Below are 15,279 nucleotides of genomic sequence, written 5' to 3' on the forward strand. Positions count from 1 at the left end.
GTGACTAATGAAGCTATTTTGAGAGCCGGGCTGACTGAGAGTAAGACGGTGAACGCTCTAGCGATCATTAATTAATTTGGTATTCCATTAGCAGCACGATGTGAAACGTCACCCCTTCCTGTTTTTCAGTGAGAATATGCTAAAGCAGAGGATCATGGGAATGTCATTATAAGCTATTTCAGTTTGTTTTGTGTCAGGTTTTGCTCTAACAGTCCACAGCTGTTGAACTAGATAATGTGTTAAATTTCAGCATGAAACTACATGAATTTTAAGCAAAGTCAGTTTCACTTGGATTCTTCACCTTATGTTATAGTTAAATAACTACATTTGCTAAGTGAGAGCGTGGAGTGAATCTTGATTTGCTCTGTCAGCTGAGGTATGGGCGTCACCAGTGAACCTGTCTGTATCTGCTGTTAATGCCGTGGCCTCAGGATGTTTTTTTTGTTCTTCCTTTTAGTAACACAGCAATAGACGTGTGGCTGTAAGGGTAGTTTGAGCATGTTTAACCCAAATTACCCTGCCTTTTTGGAGAATAACCTCATAGGATAAAAGATTGAAAAACAGCATGACAACATGCCATATCATTTAACTGTTTGTTTAATTTAAAATATTAAATATTATATCTTATATATTATATTTTAACTTTATATAGTAAATTTTAAGAAAATTATACTTGCACATAATTTAATAAAAGGCCACTTAAGCATGCTTAAAGAGTACACTTTTATGACTGTTTTAAGTACAGTTTTGTAATAATGACAATTTAAAAGTTTGGTAACACTTTAATATAGGGACCATTTCTCACTAGTTGCTTATTAGCATGTCTATTATTAACATACTGGCTGATTATTAGTACTTATAAAGCACATATTCTGCATTCCTACCCAATACCTAAGCTTAACAACTACCTTACTAAGCAGCAGAGTTTATTGAGGCAAAAATCATAGTTAATAGTTTGTTAATAGCGAGAGTTGGACCTTAAAATAAAGTGTTACCCAATGTAAATACTTTTAATTCTAATTTAATTTAATTCTAATAATCTTTTCTCATGCTTTAAAGAAGTACAGTATCATCACAACTTACTAAAGCACATTTAAAGTACCTGATTATAATTTTAACTGTAATGTGTTATTCGATATTACATTTAAATGTTGTATGCTTCATGTATTTTAAAATGTAGCCTACTAAATTGCAACTTCATTTCAAATATGTAATTACAAATGCATTTAAATACTTGACATACAAGTTCAATAGAAATGCTTGTCAATACATTCAGCAGTACACTTATCCTATAATCATATTTCAGAGACAGTAATAATTAGTTACATTTATATAGCGTTTTTCTGGGTACTCAAAGCGCTTAACATAGAAGGGGGGGAAGTAGAAGTAATTATGTAATTACATATACAGATTTTCGAGTCCTATTAAGTGGGTCACTCTAATCTTCAGCTATCTGGATTTAATACAGGGGTCATCAAATTTGATCCTGGAGGGCCGGTGTCCTGCAGAGTTTAGCTCCAACTTGCCTCAACACACCTGCCTGGAAGTTTCTAGTATACCTAGTAAGATTAGCTGCTTCAGGTGTGTTTGATTAGGGTTGAAGCTAAACTCTGCAGGACACCGGCCCTCCAGGACCGAACTTGGTGACCCCTGATTTAATATAAAAACCATAACTAATTTTAATTTAATCATAATTAACATGCAATTAAGTGTTCAAATGAGACAGGGTCTACTAATTCACATTCTGCACTCATTTGTTTCAAGATTTAATTTTGCAACCATTATTGTTTGCAGCTCTAGGTTCTAAGACCAGGTTAGGCCTGAATAAGCACATATCAGATACAGCATGCTCACTCACCGTATCCCCCGAAATGTATTAATTCAGATTATTAACATCCAGTAAAAAGGAAGACAAAGTAGAAAACGATGACTCTGTGTGTCCCATTATTTGACTCTAGGTACACTGTCTTAGTGTTCCTGCTGATGGTTATGCTAGTCACCCTCAGACTGAGCACTGACCCTGACTTTTACAGCAACTCTCACACTCACTGCAGTGACCTTTTAAAATCCATTCTGACGGTTTGGACGGTGAAATAATTACATATTAACATAACCCAGCTGTGTGCAGAAAGGGCCAAGAAAAATAACCAGTGTTCCTTCAGAGGAAAGAGAAGAGAGAAATACAAAGAGACAGAGAAGATGAACATGAACTAAGTGTAGTGTAGAACTAACAACAGAGGCATTCAAGTGAGTGTCCGGGTGTCCAGAGGGCACGGCTGTGGGTCATTCAGGGACCGTTTGATTGATATAACTGACAAAAATGGCTGGTACTTTCTCCAAATTGCAAGATGCAATTTGGCTGGCTTTGCAACCATCTTTTATGATTCCCATTAATCTCAATGGCAGTTGCTTGGCAGGCACATGACTATCCAGAAGTATGTGATTTGAAATATTTTTGAGCAAATAGAATGTCTGTTTTGTATATTTATGTATATAGTTTTTATTTATTTATGGGGAAGTTTTGGCCTAATGGTTAGAGAGTCAGACTCGTAACCTAAAGGTTGCGAGTTCGAGTCTCAGGTCTGGCAGGAATTGTAGGTGGGGGGGAGTGAATGTACAGCGCTCTCTCCACCTTCAATACCACGACTGAGGTGCCCTTGAGCAAGGCACCGAACCCCCAACTGCTCCCCGGGCGCCGCAGCATAAATGGCTGCCCACTGCTCCGGGTGTGTGTTCACTGTGTGTGTGTTCACTGCTGTGTGTGTGCACTTTGGATGGGTTAAATGCAGAGCACAAATTCTGAGTATGGGTAACCATACTTGGCCACATGTCACGTCTCTTTCACTTTTTCACTTTCACTTATTTATTTATTTATTGTAACAATTGTCACATGACTACCTTTCAATTTATATATTTATTTAATTTATGAAAAGAAGAAGAAGAAATAAATTTTTACTCAGTAGTGCACTGAGATAGTTATAATGCTACAAAAAAAATTATGATATGCCATTTGGGGTCAGTAAAATTTTTTCAAAAGAAATGAATACTTTTAGTCAGCAAGGATGCATTACATTGATCAATTGGGATAGTGAAGACATTTATAATTTTACAAAAGATTTCTATTCCAAATAAATTCTGCCGTTTTAAACATTTTAGTCATCAAAGAGTCTTGAAAAATGTATCATGGTTTCCACAAAAATATTACACAGCAGTTTTCAACATTGATAATGATAAGAAATGTTTTTTTTTTTTCTTTTTGAGCAGCAAATCAGCATATTGGAACGATTTCTGAAGGATCATGTGACACTGAAGACTGAAAATTCAGCTTCGCCATCACAGGAATAAATAACATTTTAAAACATTAAAATAGAAAACACTTTTTTTATTGTAATAATATTTTACAATATTACTCTTGTTACTGTAAATTCAAATAATTGTCACTTCTTTTTAAAAACATTTAAAAATCTTACCGACGTCAAACTTTTGAATGGCAGTATATAGATGTCAGTCAGACGTCTCTCATTGCATATATGAGTGCATATTGGACAGAATGCATATATTAATAAGTCTAGATGACAATCACCTCACTGAACAGAAGCCCACTGAAAGGCTGAATACACATTTCAGCTATTGCAAATACAGCATTTACTTCTCAAACGTCATTTCTGTACATATTCTCTACGTCTCTCCTTTAGAAAAGCAGCATAATTAGTCTTACACAAGAGCGCTTGATTTCATGCTCAAAAATCACATTCACCATTTTAAATGAATCCGCTTCTATTGAAGGTTCTAACATAGAACGTAATCTCCTATCCCTTTTCTCAATGTTGCATGCAATACCAGTTTCATAGTGTTTAATGTACACAAAGGTACAAAATCTTAAATGTGTCTAAGCGACTGTAGCATTCGTTTCAAAAGCATTGATTTTGATTTGAATATAAAAATGGCACAATTGATTTAAACTGAGATTTTTCTTCCTTCTGGAATGCTTCTCTTGGTTTGTTTGGCAGCTCTGTAACGGTTCTGTGCTCATCTCTCAGACCTGTATTAGCCTGGCACAGAGCACTGAGCTAAAATCAATAAGCCCATAAGGCTGCTGTCACTGTCTCTTATTTACATCCCCTTCAAGATTTCCTCCACCATTACTCTTCTAGCTTTGCTAACTTATGGTGCATTGGTCTTAATAAAGCAAGGAGTTAACAAATGGCAAAAAGGTTTATTGGAGAACAGAAGGAATAGGCATTTGGATGTACAAATTGGGGTCTTTTGTAATTGTAATTCTCCCAGCAGTATTAAAAAATGCAATCAATGAATGTGGACTGCTCAGTATAATCACGGAAGATAGATATTCCACATTTGCTCAGTGGAGTGTGTGTAAAACTAGGTCTTGGACGGATGTCAAAACAGTGAGATATTTCTTGTTTTTTTTGTAGCACAGCGAGGGAGGTTTTTCACCTACACCTGCGGAAAGAAATACTTATTGATAATGGCGAGAGAATTCTGAACTCCCAAAAAATTACTCAAAATGCTGATAAAATCCAGAGCAAACGTTCATTAGCTTCAATTCACTACAATGTACCAGATGGAGATGGAGTTTAATGGTCAGGCCACATGGGGGCCCCAGAGACACAGAGGTCAGGAAACTCAGCAAATCATTTTGCTGTCACAGGCTTTTGTGTTGTTCTTTTCTGTAAGCATTTTTATCATATTTGATTTTATTTGATTTATTTTTAATTCATTACAACACTACAATACCCTCTTTGAATGTCCTTTGTAAGTTTAGATATGATGCTACTTTTAATTACATGTCTGTATGAGTTTATTAAACTTATAAAGTTTTCTGATCTTCCATTTATTGAAAATAAAATTGTCACACTTTATTTTAAGGTCCAATTCTCGCTTTTAACAAGCCATTAACTATGACATTTGACCTCAGTAAACTCCTAATTTGCTGCTTATTTTTAGTTAGTATGGTATTTGTTAAGTTTAGGTATTGGGTAGGATTAGGAATGTAGAATATGGTCATGCATGTGCTTTATAAGTACTAATAAACAGTCAATATGTTAATAATATGCATGCTAATAAGCATCTACGCTCTTAAAAATAAAGGTGCTTCACGATGCCATAGAAGAACCTTTTTGTCTAAATGGTTCCATAAAGAACCGTTAACATCTGAAGAACCTTTCTGTTTCACAAAAGGTTCTTTGTGGCAAAAGAAGGTTCTTCAGATTATAAAAAGATAAGAAATATATGTTTCTTGAATGGTTCTTTGTTTGTAGAACCAAAAATGGTTCTGCTATGGCTGTGAAGAACATTTTAAGCACCTTTATTTTTAAGAATGTAGTTAATAATGAGAATTGGTCTCTATAAAGTGTTACCTAAAAATACATTTTGTATGGTTTAGAGTACAGTTTAGAGCACAGAGGGTTGGCTGTATTTTCAGCCTTTTTTCGTGCATGTTTATGTAAATTTATTAGACTCTCAGTCAAGTACATTCTTCCATCTGTCTCCTAAATGAATTAATTTGAGTGTTTTTTTTTTTTGTTTTGTTTTTTTTTTTTGCAGCAGCAGCAGTTTAAAATATTTTCTGTCTTTATTACTTTATTGAAGACAGTCATCTTAGTTGTTTTTGGCCAAGCGGTTCACTATTTTCAACTTAAAATTTTGATATGGCTTCTAGGCAGTTAATTGTTCACTTCCTCCTCCGTATTATCTGGGATTTCAGTCCTGTATATCTTTATAGAGGTCTGATGTGCAATCTCCAGTTCATTACTGAGGAATGTCAGGTATAATTATATGTCTGCTGGTTAAACTCTTTATGAGCCTTTTGACTACCTGAAAGTTATCTCAGAGGATCTCAGACATTTATTCACTTAAGCTACTTAGCAGAACTGTGTGATGGTGATCGTAGGAGTGAAACATGTTTGAACTGTATTCCTGGTGGCAAGGGAAATGTACAGTAATAGTCCAGAATCACTTCAGCCTTCATAAATGTTGAAGAGTCATTTTTACCCCAGGTGAGCTTGCCTCCCGTCGCAAAAACCGAGATGGTGTTAATGAAAGAGCTGCGAGTCCGGAATTGTCATTATAGACATCTGGAGAAAGAACAACGTAGTATGTGTCTCTGAGGAGGTGAGGTGATGAGTTGAGGAGGTGGGAAGTGTAAAAAGGTTAAATGGTCTATTTTAGGGTCACAAGTTTAAATGATGCAAGCATTAATGTAAGCAAACATAAGTTGACTGGAATTACTGTTACTAAATAGTAAAACAACAATGGACTTAGCCAGGTTAAATGATAGAAATAGACAGAAATAGTGTTGTTTGCCTTAGTGATTATATTTAAATATCCATAAAATTGTTAAAAGTAAAATTATTATTGGTACAGTAATGTGTACTATTACCCAGCCGACAGTGAGACTCCCATGATAGTTTGTGATTACATCAACAGGAAAAACTTGAGGAGCTGTGCACGTCTTGTGGTGAAATCAGTTCTGGCTCATGAAAATCTCAATGTGCTTGAAGAAACTGGCCCCTGGGGGCATGAAAACACACGCACACACCAACCCTTTTCATGTCGCGACAGTAATGATTCACTCTGCTGATAGTCAGGTATGAGACACTCAAGATATAATGATGTATCTGTTTGCTTCTGGGAAACTCTTGAGATGTTTTACTTGATGCACACTCTTTGTTTGCTTTGGATTATTTAGTAACTGAGGACAAGGAGATTGAATGGGGGTCACTGATTTCTAAGAATCCACATTTTTTTAGACTTACTCAGATCCACTTACCAAAACTACCTAACTGAATGCAAAACCTTTCATTTGGTTCAGTGGGACAATGTACTTACAAATTAATTTAATGAATGATTTACACCAAATTAATTAATTTATGTTTTTAATGCAACTTAGAATAATATTAAACATTAAAATAAATAAATGAAAATAAAATAAAGCATATAATGTAATTAAAATATATGTCATAAATAATGGTAACACTTTATTTTAAGGTGTCCTTGTTACACGGACTAACTATTATAATAACAATTATACTATGTATAAAAAATAGCCTTTGGCTAATTCTTGTACATTTACAGGAATGTTTTATTAATGTGCAATGTCCCTGTCATCTAAATAAAAAAATCATTAATTATGCATAATTGCATGCAAATAACCCTAAGCCAAATCATATCCATATATTTAGTTCATTAATATTACTCAGTACTTAAATGTATAACTACATTGTAATAAGGACACCTTAAAATAAAGTGTAACCTAAATAATAATAAATTAAATACAATTTATACACAGTTTGCTTGTTTCATGAATGAGACTCATTGTTAAGAACTTATTAGCAGACATTATTCTAATTTAAATTGCCAGGGTAAGATGAATGAGAAATCTCATAGCAGTCTCATAGGTTATTTAGAGGGTTAAATATAGCTTACATTGAGCTATAACAGTGAATGGAGTTCTTACAGGGTGGAGCCATGAGGCTGCTAAATATATAGCGTATTATTAGAGGGCTTTTAAATTACCCCAAAACACACGCAGTACATATGCACACTCACTGACTGAGGCACACATGCATACCACACATATGTATGATCACAACATCTGCATTTTGCAGGTTTGAATCTGTAAAATGGGCCCATCTGTTTTGTGTATAGCATGGTCAAAGGTCATTAGGTTTTAGCAGAGAAGAAATGTAGGTCAAATGTCTGCCATGATATGCTAGTATGGTTTTCCCTGCGTGGATATGCATATATACTTGGGAAAACTGCAAGGAATGTCCATTTTGGTGAAATTTGAACAAAATAAATTTTCATATATCTGTTTGTTGCTTCTGAAATAGGTCAGTTCTCACTCCCCCAACACACCCTCTACATAGATACGGTCGAATATGATCACTTCCTCATGTTGAAATGATTGATGTATGGTTTGTCCAGATGGCCGAATGGTTTGAAGCCATGTCAGCGGGGGTTTAATCCAGTGGTGAAATATTCTACATTTAAATCTCTTGTCTAGATGTGTATGTATGATTTTATGGATTGTGTGGCAGCCAAATCTGCTCCTATGGGACTTTTTTTTCCTCCAAACTCCCTGGGTATGAAATCCAAAGGTAAATATCCCGCCGCTGGATGAGTTGATCCGGGCTTTTCTGTGAAATGGAATCATGGGAGCAGCAGAGAGAGGCACAGGCTTTAGCCAGAACACAATGGGTTAGTAGGTTATCCATTCAAAACCTTTCTGTGTTTTTATAGTAAATTGTTACATTTATTGTCTATGATAAATTGAGATGCATCAGATTTTTATTTACTCTGGGTAACACCCTGTGTAAAAACTACTCTGACAGTCACTCTGTAAGTGTTATATGCCAAACTATGGAAAGAAAATCTGAGCCGTGAAGAGAGATGGATGATAAGACTTTTTTTTTTTACAAGCTCAGCATATGTCGTGAGATTTGATTAGATGAGACTAAATAATGAGAATAAAACACTATCAGGGACTTTAAATTCATTAAAACCCATTTTAAAAAGTAAAGTTTTAGGATCATTTTTTTTTTAAACATAAAATGATGATATAAAATAATGATATAAATAATATATCTATGAAATACATCATTTTATTATTTTAAAATTAATCAATATTATATACTTATATATGTGCATATTTTAAATTGTTTGTCCATTTAATACTGATGCATTGCTGTAACAGCAAAATAATTCAGTGTTTTTAATGGCAGTTGTTTCCAAAATGCCAAATAATGCTGAAATGGCAATAATGCTGTGATAATGCTGAAAGGGCAATAAAACAAAAACAAACCAGAAAAATGAAATCCCTTACATATTTTACTGTCATAATGAAATGCAAGTTATTCTGTCACTCTCCTTTTTGCTATTTAGTTGTGCAAACTTTCTTCAAGTGTGTTCGGGCTTGTTTTGACAACAGCAAACAGGATTTTTCCTCCATTTCCAACTCTTTTGAGCCCAAAGCAAAGCTTCCAACATGCCTTGCTTTGATACACACAAACACACACACACACCAACTGCTGAGCTCAAGTACCAGCTATGCTAGTGTAATCCCGCTTTCCTTTCTGCCGCTTTGTAATTCTCCAGAAATATCCAGGCACGTGCGTGTGTATATGTGTGTAATTTTCTACAGCACGCACCGCAGCGATGGTCTTCTAGCCTGGTAAATTGGAGACTGAAAGAACAGTAGAGAGAGAGAGAGAGAGAGAGAGTCACATGTGGATCAGTATACACAGCTGTGACAGCAACAGAAGACCTTTTCTCCTCCCTTTTCATTCTTTTCCTTTTTTACTCCCAAACATTGAGACTTTTTCTGCCTTTCCAAGCTGAGAGCATCTAGATGAGATGAAAAAGAAGGTAGGGAGAGCGAGAGAAGGAGAGTTGGAGTTTAGGAGGGCAGAACGAGAGAGAGATTGAGACTGTGGATTGGAATGCGCTGATACATGGGAACAGCCTGCTTATCTCCGTTTGTCCTCCTGTCAGTCATCCCGAGGCGCACACGCATTCACTTCGGAACGCTGGAGGCTCCGTTTGGAAAGGTGGTGATTAACCCCTTCCCCCTCGTACCTCCTCCCGCCGTCTGGTTCTTCTACCTGCACTCGTCTGGACTCGTTCGGTGAGTAAAGACACAGAGGGACAGGAAGGAAGAGAGATGAGATAGAAGGAGGGAGAGGAAGACCAAGACGGTGCAATTCGTTCTCTGCGGAATACGCTGGAAATCCAGATGGTATTTGGACACCTGTGGAACACAGTTTTGGATATTCTACTAGTGTGATTTGATTGGACAACTCAAATGGAATACCAAGTGAGTGACTGATGAACTGACTTGATTGGATTCACTCGAGTTTAACCAGCATTTCTTCACTATGTCTAAACCTTCACGACTTGCTCGTCCATCCTCGGCGGGTCCTGGCTCCAAGCTCCCCTCACCTCGTCGGGATACACCTGCCAGCCGACCCAGAATGCACGGGATGGGGGAGAAGGTGATGCGGACAGGAAGTGAGGGCAATATACCTGGCCAGAGGCCTCCAGTCAATGGAACGACACATTCACAGATCCAGCAAAACACTAAGGTAAAGGAAGAGGATGAGATGGGACAACCAAGGAGAAGAATCAGTCCACCTAAAGGGTCCACCGCATCCATAACCCAGCAACAAGTCACACAACCCAGTAAGTAATCGATAATCAAAGGAGGATACCCAAAAACTGCGCTTTTCATATTTGACCTCTGATGTTTGGATACTTTTGATCTTTGTTTATCAAACATCTCATTTTTTCATTATTTGAATGAATACATTCTAGGAGGAAAGTGTTATTGCTGAGAACTTGCTCTTTCTTTGGCTCAGGAGATTTAAAAATTTAAAAATGATTAGATTTTTCTTTGAAAAAAAAAAAAAATCTGAGTAGGCCCGCAATAACACTGAAAAAAATGATTAATTGAATTTACTCAATTTTTTAAGGTAAGTGGTTGCAATCCATTTATTTTAGCTACATTTAAATAAACAAATTTAGTTTTTTAAATTTAATTGTTTTTTTTAATTAAATGTAGCTAAAATAAATTGTTTGCGACCACTTACCTTATTTATTTATTTATTTTTTCAGTGAACTAATCGATTAAATCATTAATAATTGATTTAAAAAAAAAATTATTTCATTTTTGTACAAAATGTATAGTTTATGCAGAATAACTTTAAATAAAATACCGAAATTAAAAGTTGGCTTTTAAAATTGGATTAATTGGTTAATCTAAGACATAATCAGTAAATACTTCTCTATTTGTGCTCCTTTTATTGCTTATTGCTGAAGAAATGTTATTTTTCTGCCCTAGAGGTGTGACACGTTACAAGTGATGCATTGTTTGTCTTCTTTGTGATTTTAGCCATAAATTGAAAAGTCTTAATATTCTGATGAATATTGGGTGGATATTTAGTTTTAAATATAAACACTGGGTGACACTTTAGAATAGGGACCACTTATTCACTATTAACTACAACTTTTCCCTCAATAAATTCCTATTTTGCTGCTTATTAATAGTTAGTAAGGTTGTTGTTAAATTTAGGTATTGGGTAGGATTAGGGATTTAGAATAAAGCATTAATATGTGCTTAATTACTACTAATAAATGGCTAATATTCTAGTAATATGCATGCTGATAAGCAACTAGTTAAGAGACCCTAAAATAAAGTGTTACCAACATGCATATTTGTCATTATGATTGTATTTTGTGAGATGTTGAGTATGGGCTGTTTTGTTTGCATAGGTTTTATGTGCATTTAGGGTATTAAGTAGATTAGCATGTTTGGTTTGGAGTGTCTGAATGTAAGTGAACTGCATATGGTATTACCCTAAAAATGTTTTCTGCAGGTTTTATATTTATTCATATATGACAATGGGTTTTGTGGGATTAGATCGGCAGCTGGGTTGATTTTTGCTGCATTCCTTAAACAAAAATACACACACACATGGGCTCACCATCACATTGCCTCCCCATTCCAGCACAGCGGGGTGCAGATTAATGCCAGTTTGTGTGTGTGCATGTTTTTGTGTGTGTGATTAGGCACCTCTTTATCACATTCCGCCCCAGTGGGTTTTAATCCACAAAGAGCACCGTGTCAATTCAAAGTTGCTCTAAAGTGGCGATGAAGACCCAAATCCTGTCACCTCAGCTGCCTTCTGATGCCTGTCAATGGTAAATGATTAAATGTCTGCTCAGTGAAATTGCAGGAACGAGACACCCCTAGGTGGGGATTTAGACTGTGATGATATTAAGGACAGGAAGTTCTTGAGGTTAACAGCCCTCCTTTAGTTATTCATTCTGACGAGCACACACATGCACGCACAGAAATGAGTGTGTCACTCTTATTTGTCATTCATTTGTTCAGTAATGTGTGATAAGCCTCGGTAAAACCTGGTTTCTGTCATTTTTGAGTAGTGTATCCGTTTGCCTCTATTCTCTCCAACTTCCATGGCAGTAAAAGGGACTAGGATCCAGATGTTACCATGAAAATTGGTCCTCCATAGATTTAAAGGCATAGAAGAGGCATATAGTCTCAGGCATATGTTTGAAACATTTTCGAGGTGAATCATTAACACTTGACACAGAAACTTTTCACAGTTTCACAGTGGCTCTTTTTCATGGATGGATGGACGAACGATGAATACAGCTCTCCAAAAGGCTACAAAAAGGATAAAAATTATGATTCATGCACTCTTGTCTCTATAGCCCAAGCTCATTTGATTAATGCTCTATGATTTTAATAAAATAAACAGTCTTCTGAAGCCATGCAATAGTTTGTGAAAAGAGTAGACATATTGTTTGGGTTCATTTTCCATGTCGTACATTTAGTATAAGCCTCAGGTGGGCATGTTGAATTCAAAGCTGAGCCAGTGTTATTTATATCGTATTATGGTATTATTAATATTTATCTATTATTAATAATTAGCTTTAATTTATATATTTTAGTTTTCATTTTCATTTTAGTTTAGGTGTTAGTAATTTTTATTTAGTTGTTTTGTCATTTTTATGTGGCTTATTTTATTTTATTTCATTTTAGTTCAGTTAGTTTCCAAGGCAACATATCTAACACTGAGTTAACACTGAATTTTTTTTATTTTATTTTTTTTTTTTGATGATTATGGACTCTGGACTACATGTATGCCAAACCTTATACAGGTGATATCAATGCTTATATAAAATGTTAATTTAAAACACTTATATTAATGACACATGGTTGATAAATATAATGAAAAAATGGCTCTATAAAGCTACCAATAGACTAATTAATTTAATATTTTTCCTTTAGCACCAGTGGACTTTTTTGGCCTTTGTTAAAGCATAACAGCCATAGAGCCATTCACTTTTGTTATAACAAAAATAATAACTTGGACATTATTCTTAGTAGCTAACCTTGTTTACATTTAGAGTGAATGAGAGAAAGTTAATAATACCAGAAATGTATTTTTGGAGCAAACTGTCTCTCAGCTCTGCCCAACTATAGACATTGTAGACGTTTGCACCAATAAGCTCTTTAAAAAGTTTTTTTCCTTTAAATGGACTATTTAAAGAGTTAATATTTTCTAGACTTAGAGTTCAAGCACAGGTCATAACATATTGGATGAATGGTTCTTGAAAAAGGAATGAATGACAGATAGATTGATACAATTCCCAACTGGAGAGATGATGAGTGTATTTTCTCTAATTAACATTTCTTTTTCTAAATCTGGCTGCCAATGAAGAGTTAAATGTCCTAAAGGGCAGAAGTATACCTGCCTGTTTGTGATGACATGATATGTAAGTTATACTGAAACATAAACACTTTATACCTTATGTTTTGAAGAACCACACAGATCCAAGCGCAAAAGTCTAATATAATCACTTGTGATCTGATACTAATGTTTTCTACCTAAACGTGCCCTCACAGAAACATCTGGAAGGAAAACAAATACATTCTCTTTTTTTCTTTGCCCGTTTTATGTCTGGCAGATAGAGTGATAAGGGGGTTGTTTATCAGCAGTCGGCTTTCTTAAAGAGATTTTCTGTTTATCTGCAGGTAAAATGGTTCAGTCTTTTGTTTAATCTACTGTTAGCACTCTTTGAAAGTTTATCACAAGCAGGTGTAGCAGGACAAAGAACTGTATCACAGTCGGTAAATTTCATGGCTGGGTGGTCTTGCTTACTCATGGTTCAGCCAGACAGAGGTTATGGGAAAGAAAGAGGACGGAGAGGGAGGGAGACACAGTCCCCTCATCTCAACTAAATTTATCTTAAGCTGGTTGGATCTGTACTCAAGCTTCTGCTGTTTGGATTTTCCATGCTTAGACTATGAGTGGTCACCCGGATTTATGTGTTTAACATATCAGTCTGCGATCTGCTGATATGAGAAACATTTCACTGGGGGCTTATGGGATAGCTAGTGTAGTAAACCAAAATAATGCAGTTTGACATTTAATTTGGCTTTTTTTTTTTTTTTTTTTGCATTGCAGGACTCAAATCAAGAGAAAGTGAAAGTGTTCACTAAGATGTTTAGTCCTTTTCTGTCAGCATTTTATGGCTCATGTTGTTTCAAAACAGCATGACTTTATTCTTTGGAACACAAAATGAGACATGTCGAAGAATGCTCACTGCTTTTTTTCAACTGATTGATTGACTTATAATTCAGTCTGTTCCTCACAAAAAGCTATCTTATGATTTCTAAAGACTGTATAGAAGTTACTCATTCCAAAAAGTGACAGTAAAGATGTTCAAAATGTTACAAAATAATTCATTTTAAGTAAATTTGTAAAATAATCCTGAAAAAAAAAGAAAGAAATGGATTACAGTTTCCACAAAAATGTTAAGCAGCACAATTGTTTTCAGCATTGTTGATAAGAAATGTTTCTCAAGCAGAATATTAAAGTTATTTCTGAAGGATTGCGTGACACTGAAAATGCAACCTTGGTGAGCATTGGTGGCTTCTTTCAAAAACATAAAAAATCTTACCGGCCCCAAACATTTGAATTTTCGATTATGTTTTCATTGTATAGGACATATTTTGTGCTCTACGGAAGAGAGTCAGTCATGCGGGTTTGAAAAGACATGAGAGTGAGTAAATAATAACAGAATTTTGATTTTGGGATGAACTTCCTTTCATCAGCAAATAATCCCATGATTTTTGGTGAAAGTGTCAGACAGGGATGAGTTTTTGCTATCAAGAGCAGGATCTAATACATTGCAATGGAGGCTGAAGCCAGTGGAAGCACTTTGAAGAGAATTAGGAGTGGGATTAGATTAATGAGCACTGCTCATTAACCCTTAATCCTCTCTGATTAAAAAGTGAGACACTCTTAATCCAGAACTGCCCAAACTGAAGACAGGACACTCTAGCAGAACTCACTGTATCAGCAACTTCCCGAAGAGCCATTCAGATCAATAACAGTTTAGCATTTCTTACAAGGGATAATTCACCTAAAAATGTCTCACCTTCACGTTGTTTCAAACCTTTATGAAAAATATGCTTTCTTTCTATATTATTATGCATGGAAAAGAGCAGCATGAACGTTCTTCAAAATGTCTTGTTTTGTGATCCATAGAAGAAAAAAAGTCATAAAAGTTTGAAACCTTATTAGCAGGGTTGCCAGGTTTTCACAGCAAAACCCGCCCAATTGCTACTTAAAACTAGCCCAAAACTAGCCCAAGCGCTTTTCAAGGGGTCCCTCGGTAAAAATTGTGTTCCGGATGTAAAATACACATTTTTTTGGTGGGGTTCCCCTG

The 15,279-nt window shown here is 35.5% G+C and overlaps 1 protein-coding gene across 8 annotated transcripts in view; it reads left to right on the forward strand.

Annotated features, from left to right (window-relative positions):
• Positions 1-15,279, forward strand: part of si:ch211-285f17.1 (sickle tail protein homolog) — a 132,880-nt gene that overhangs the window by 27,221 nt on the left and 90,380 nt on the right. For 2 of the 8 annotated variants that reach the window (XM_058765016.1, XM_058765017.1), the window contains exon 1: positions 9,612-10,200. The exons of 2 other annotated variants lie outside the window; for them this stretch is intronic. In XM_058765016.1, the coding sequence (XP_058620999.1) occupies positions 9,897-10,200 (304 nt within the window). In that variant the 5' untranslated portion in view covers positions 9,612-9,896. Of the gene's footprint in view, positions 1-9,594; positions 10,201-15,279 lie in introns of those variants that run through there. 4 more of the 8 variants (XM_058765010.1, XM_058765007.1, XM_058765009.1 and 1 more) reach the window with 4 other exon arrangements.

Source organism: Onychostoma macrolepis, chromosome 24 (assembly GCF_012432095.1).
Source record: "Onychostoma macrolepis isolate SWU-2019 chromosome 24, ASM1243209v1, whole genome shotgun sequence".
NCBI classification, from domain to species: domain Eukaryota; kingdom Metazoa; phylum Chordata; class Actinopteri; order Cypriniformes; family Cyprinidae; genus Onychostoma; species Onychostoma macrolepis.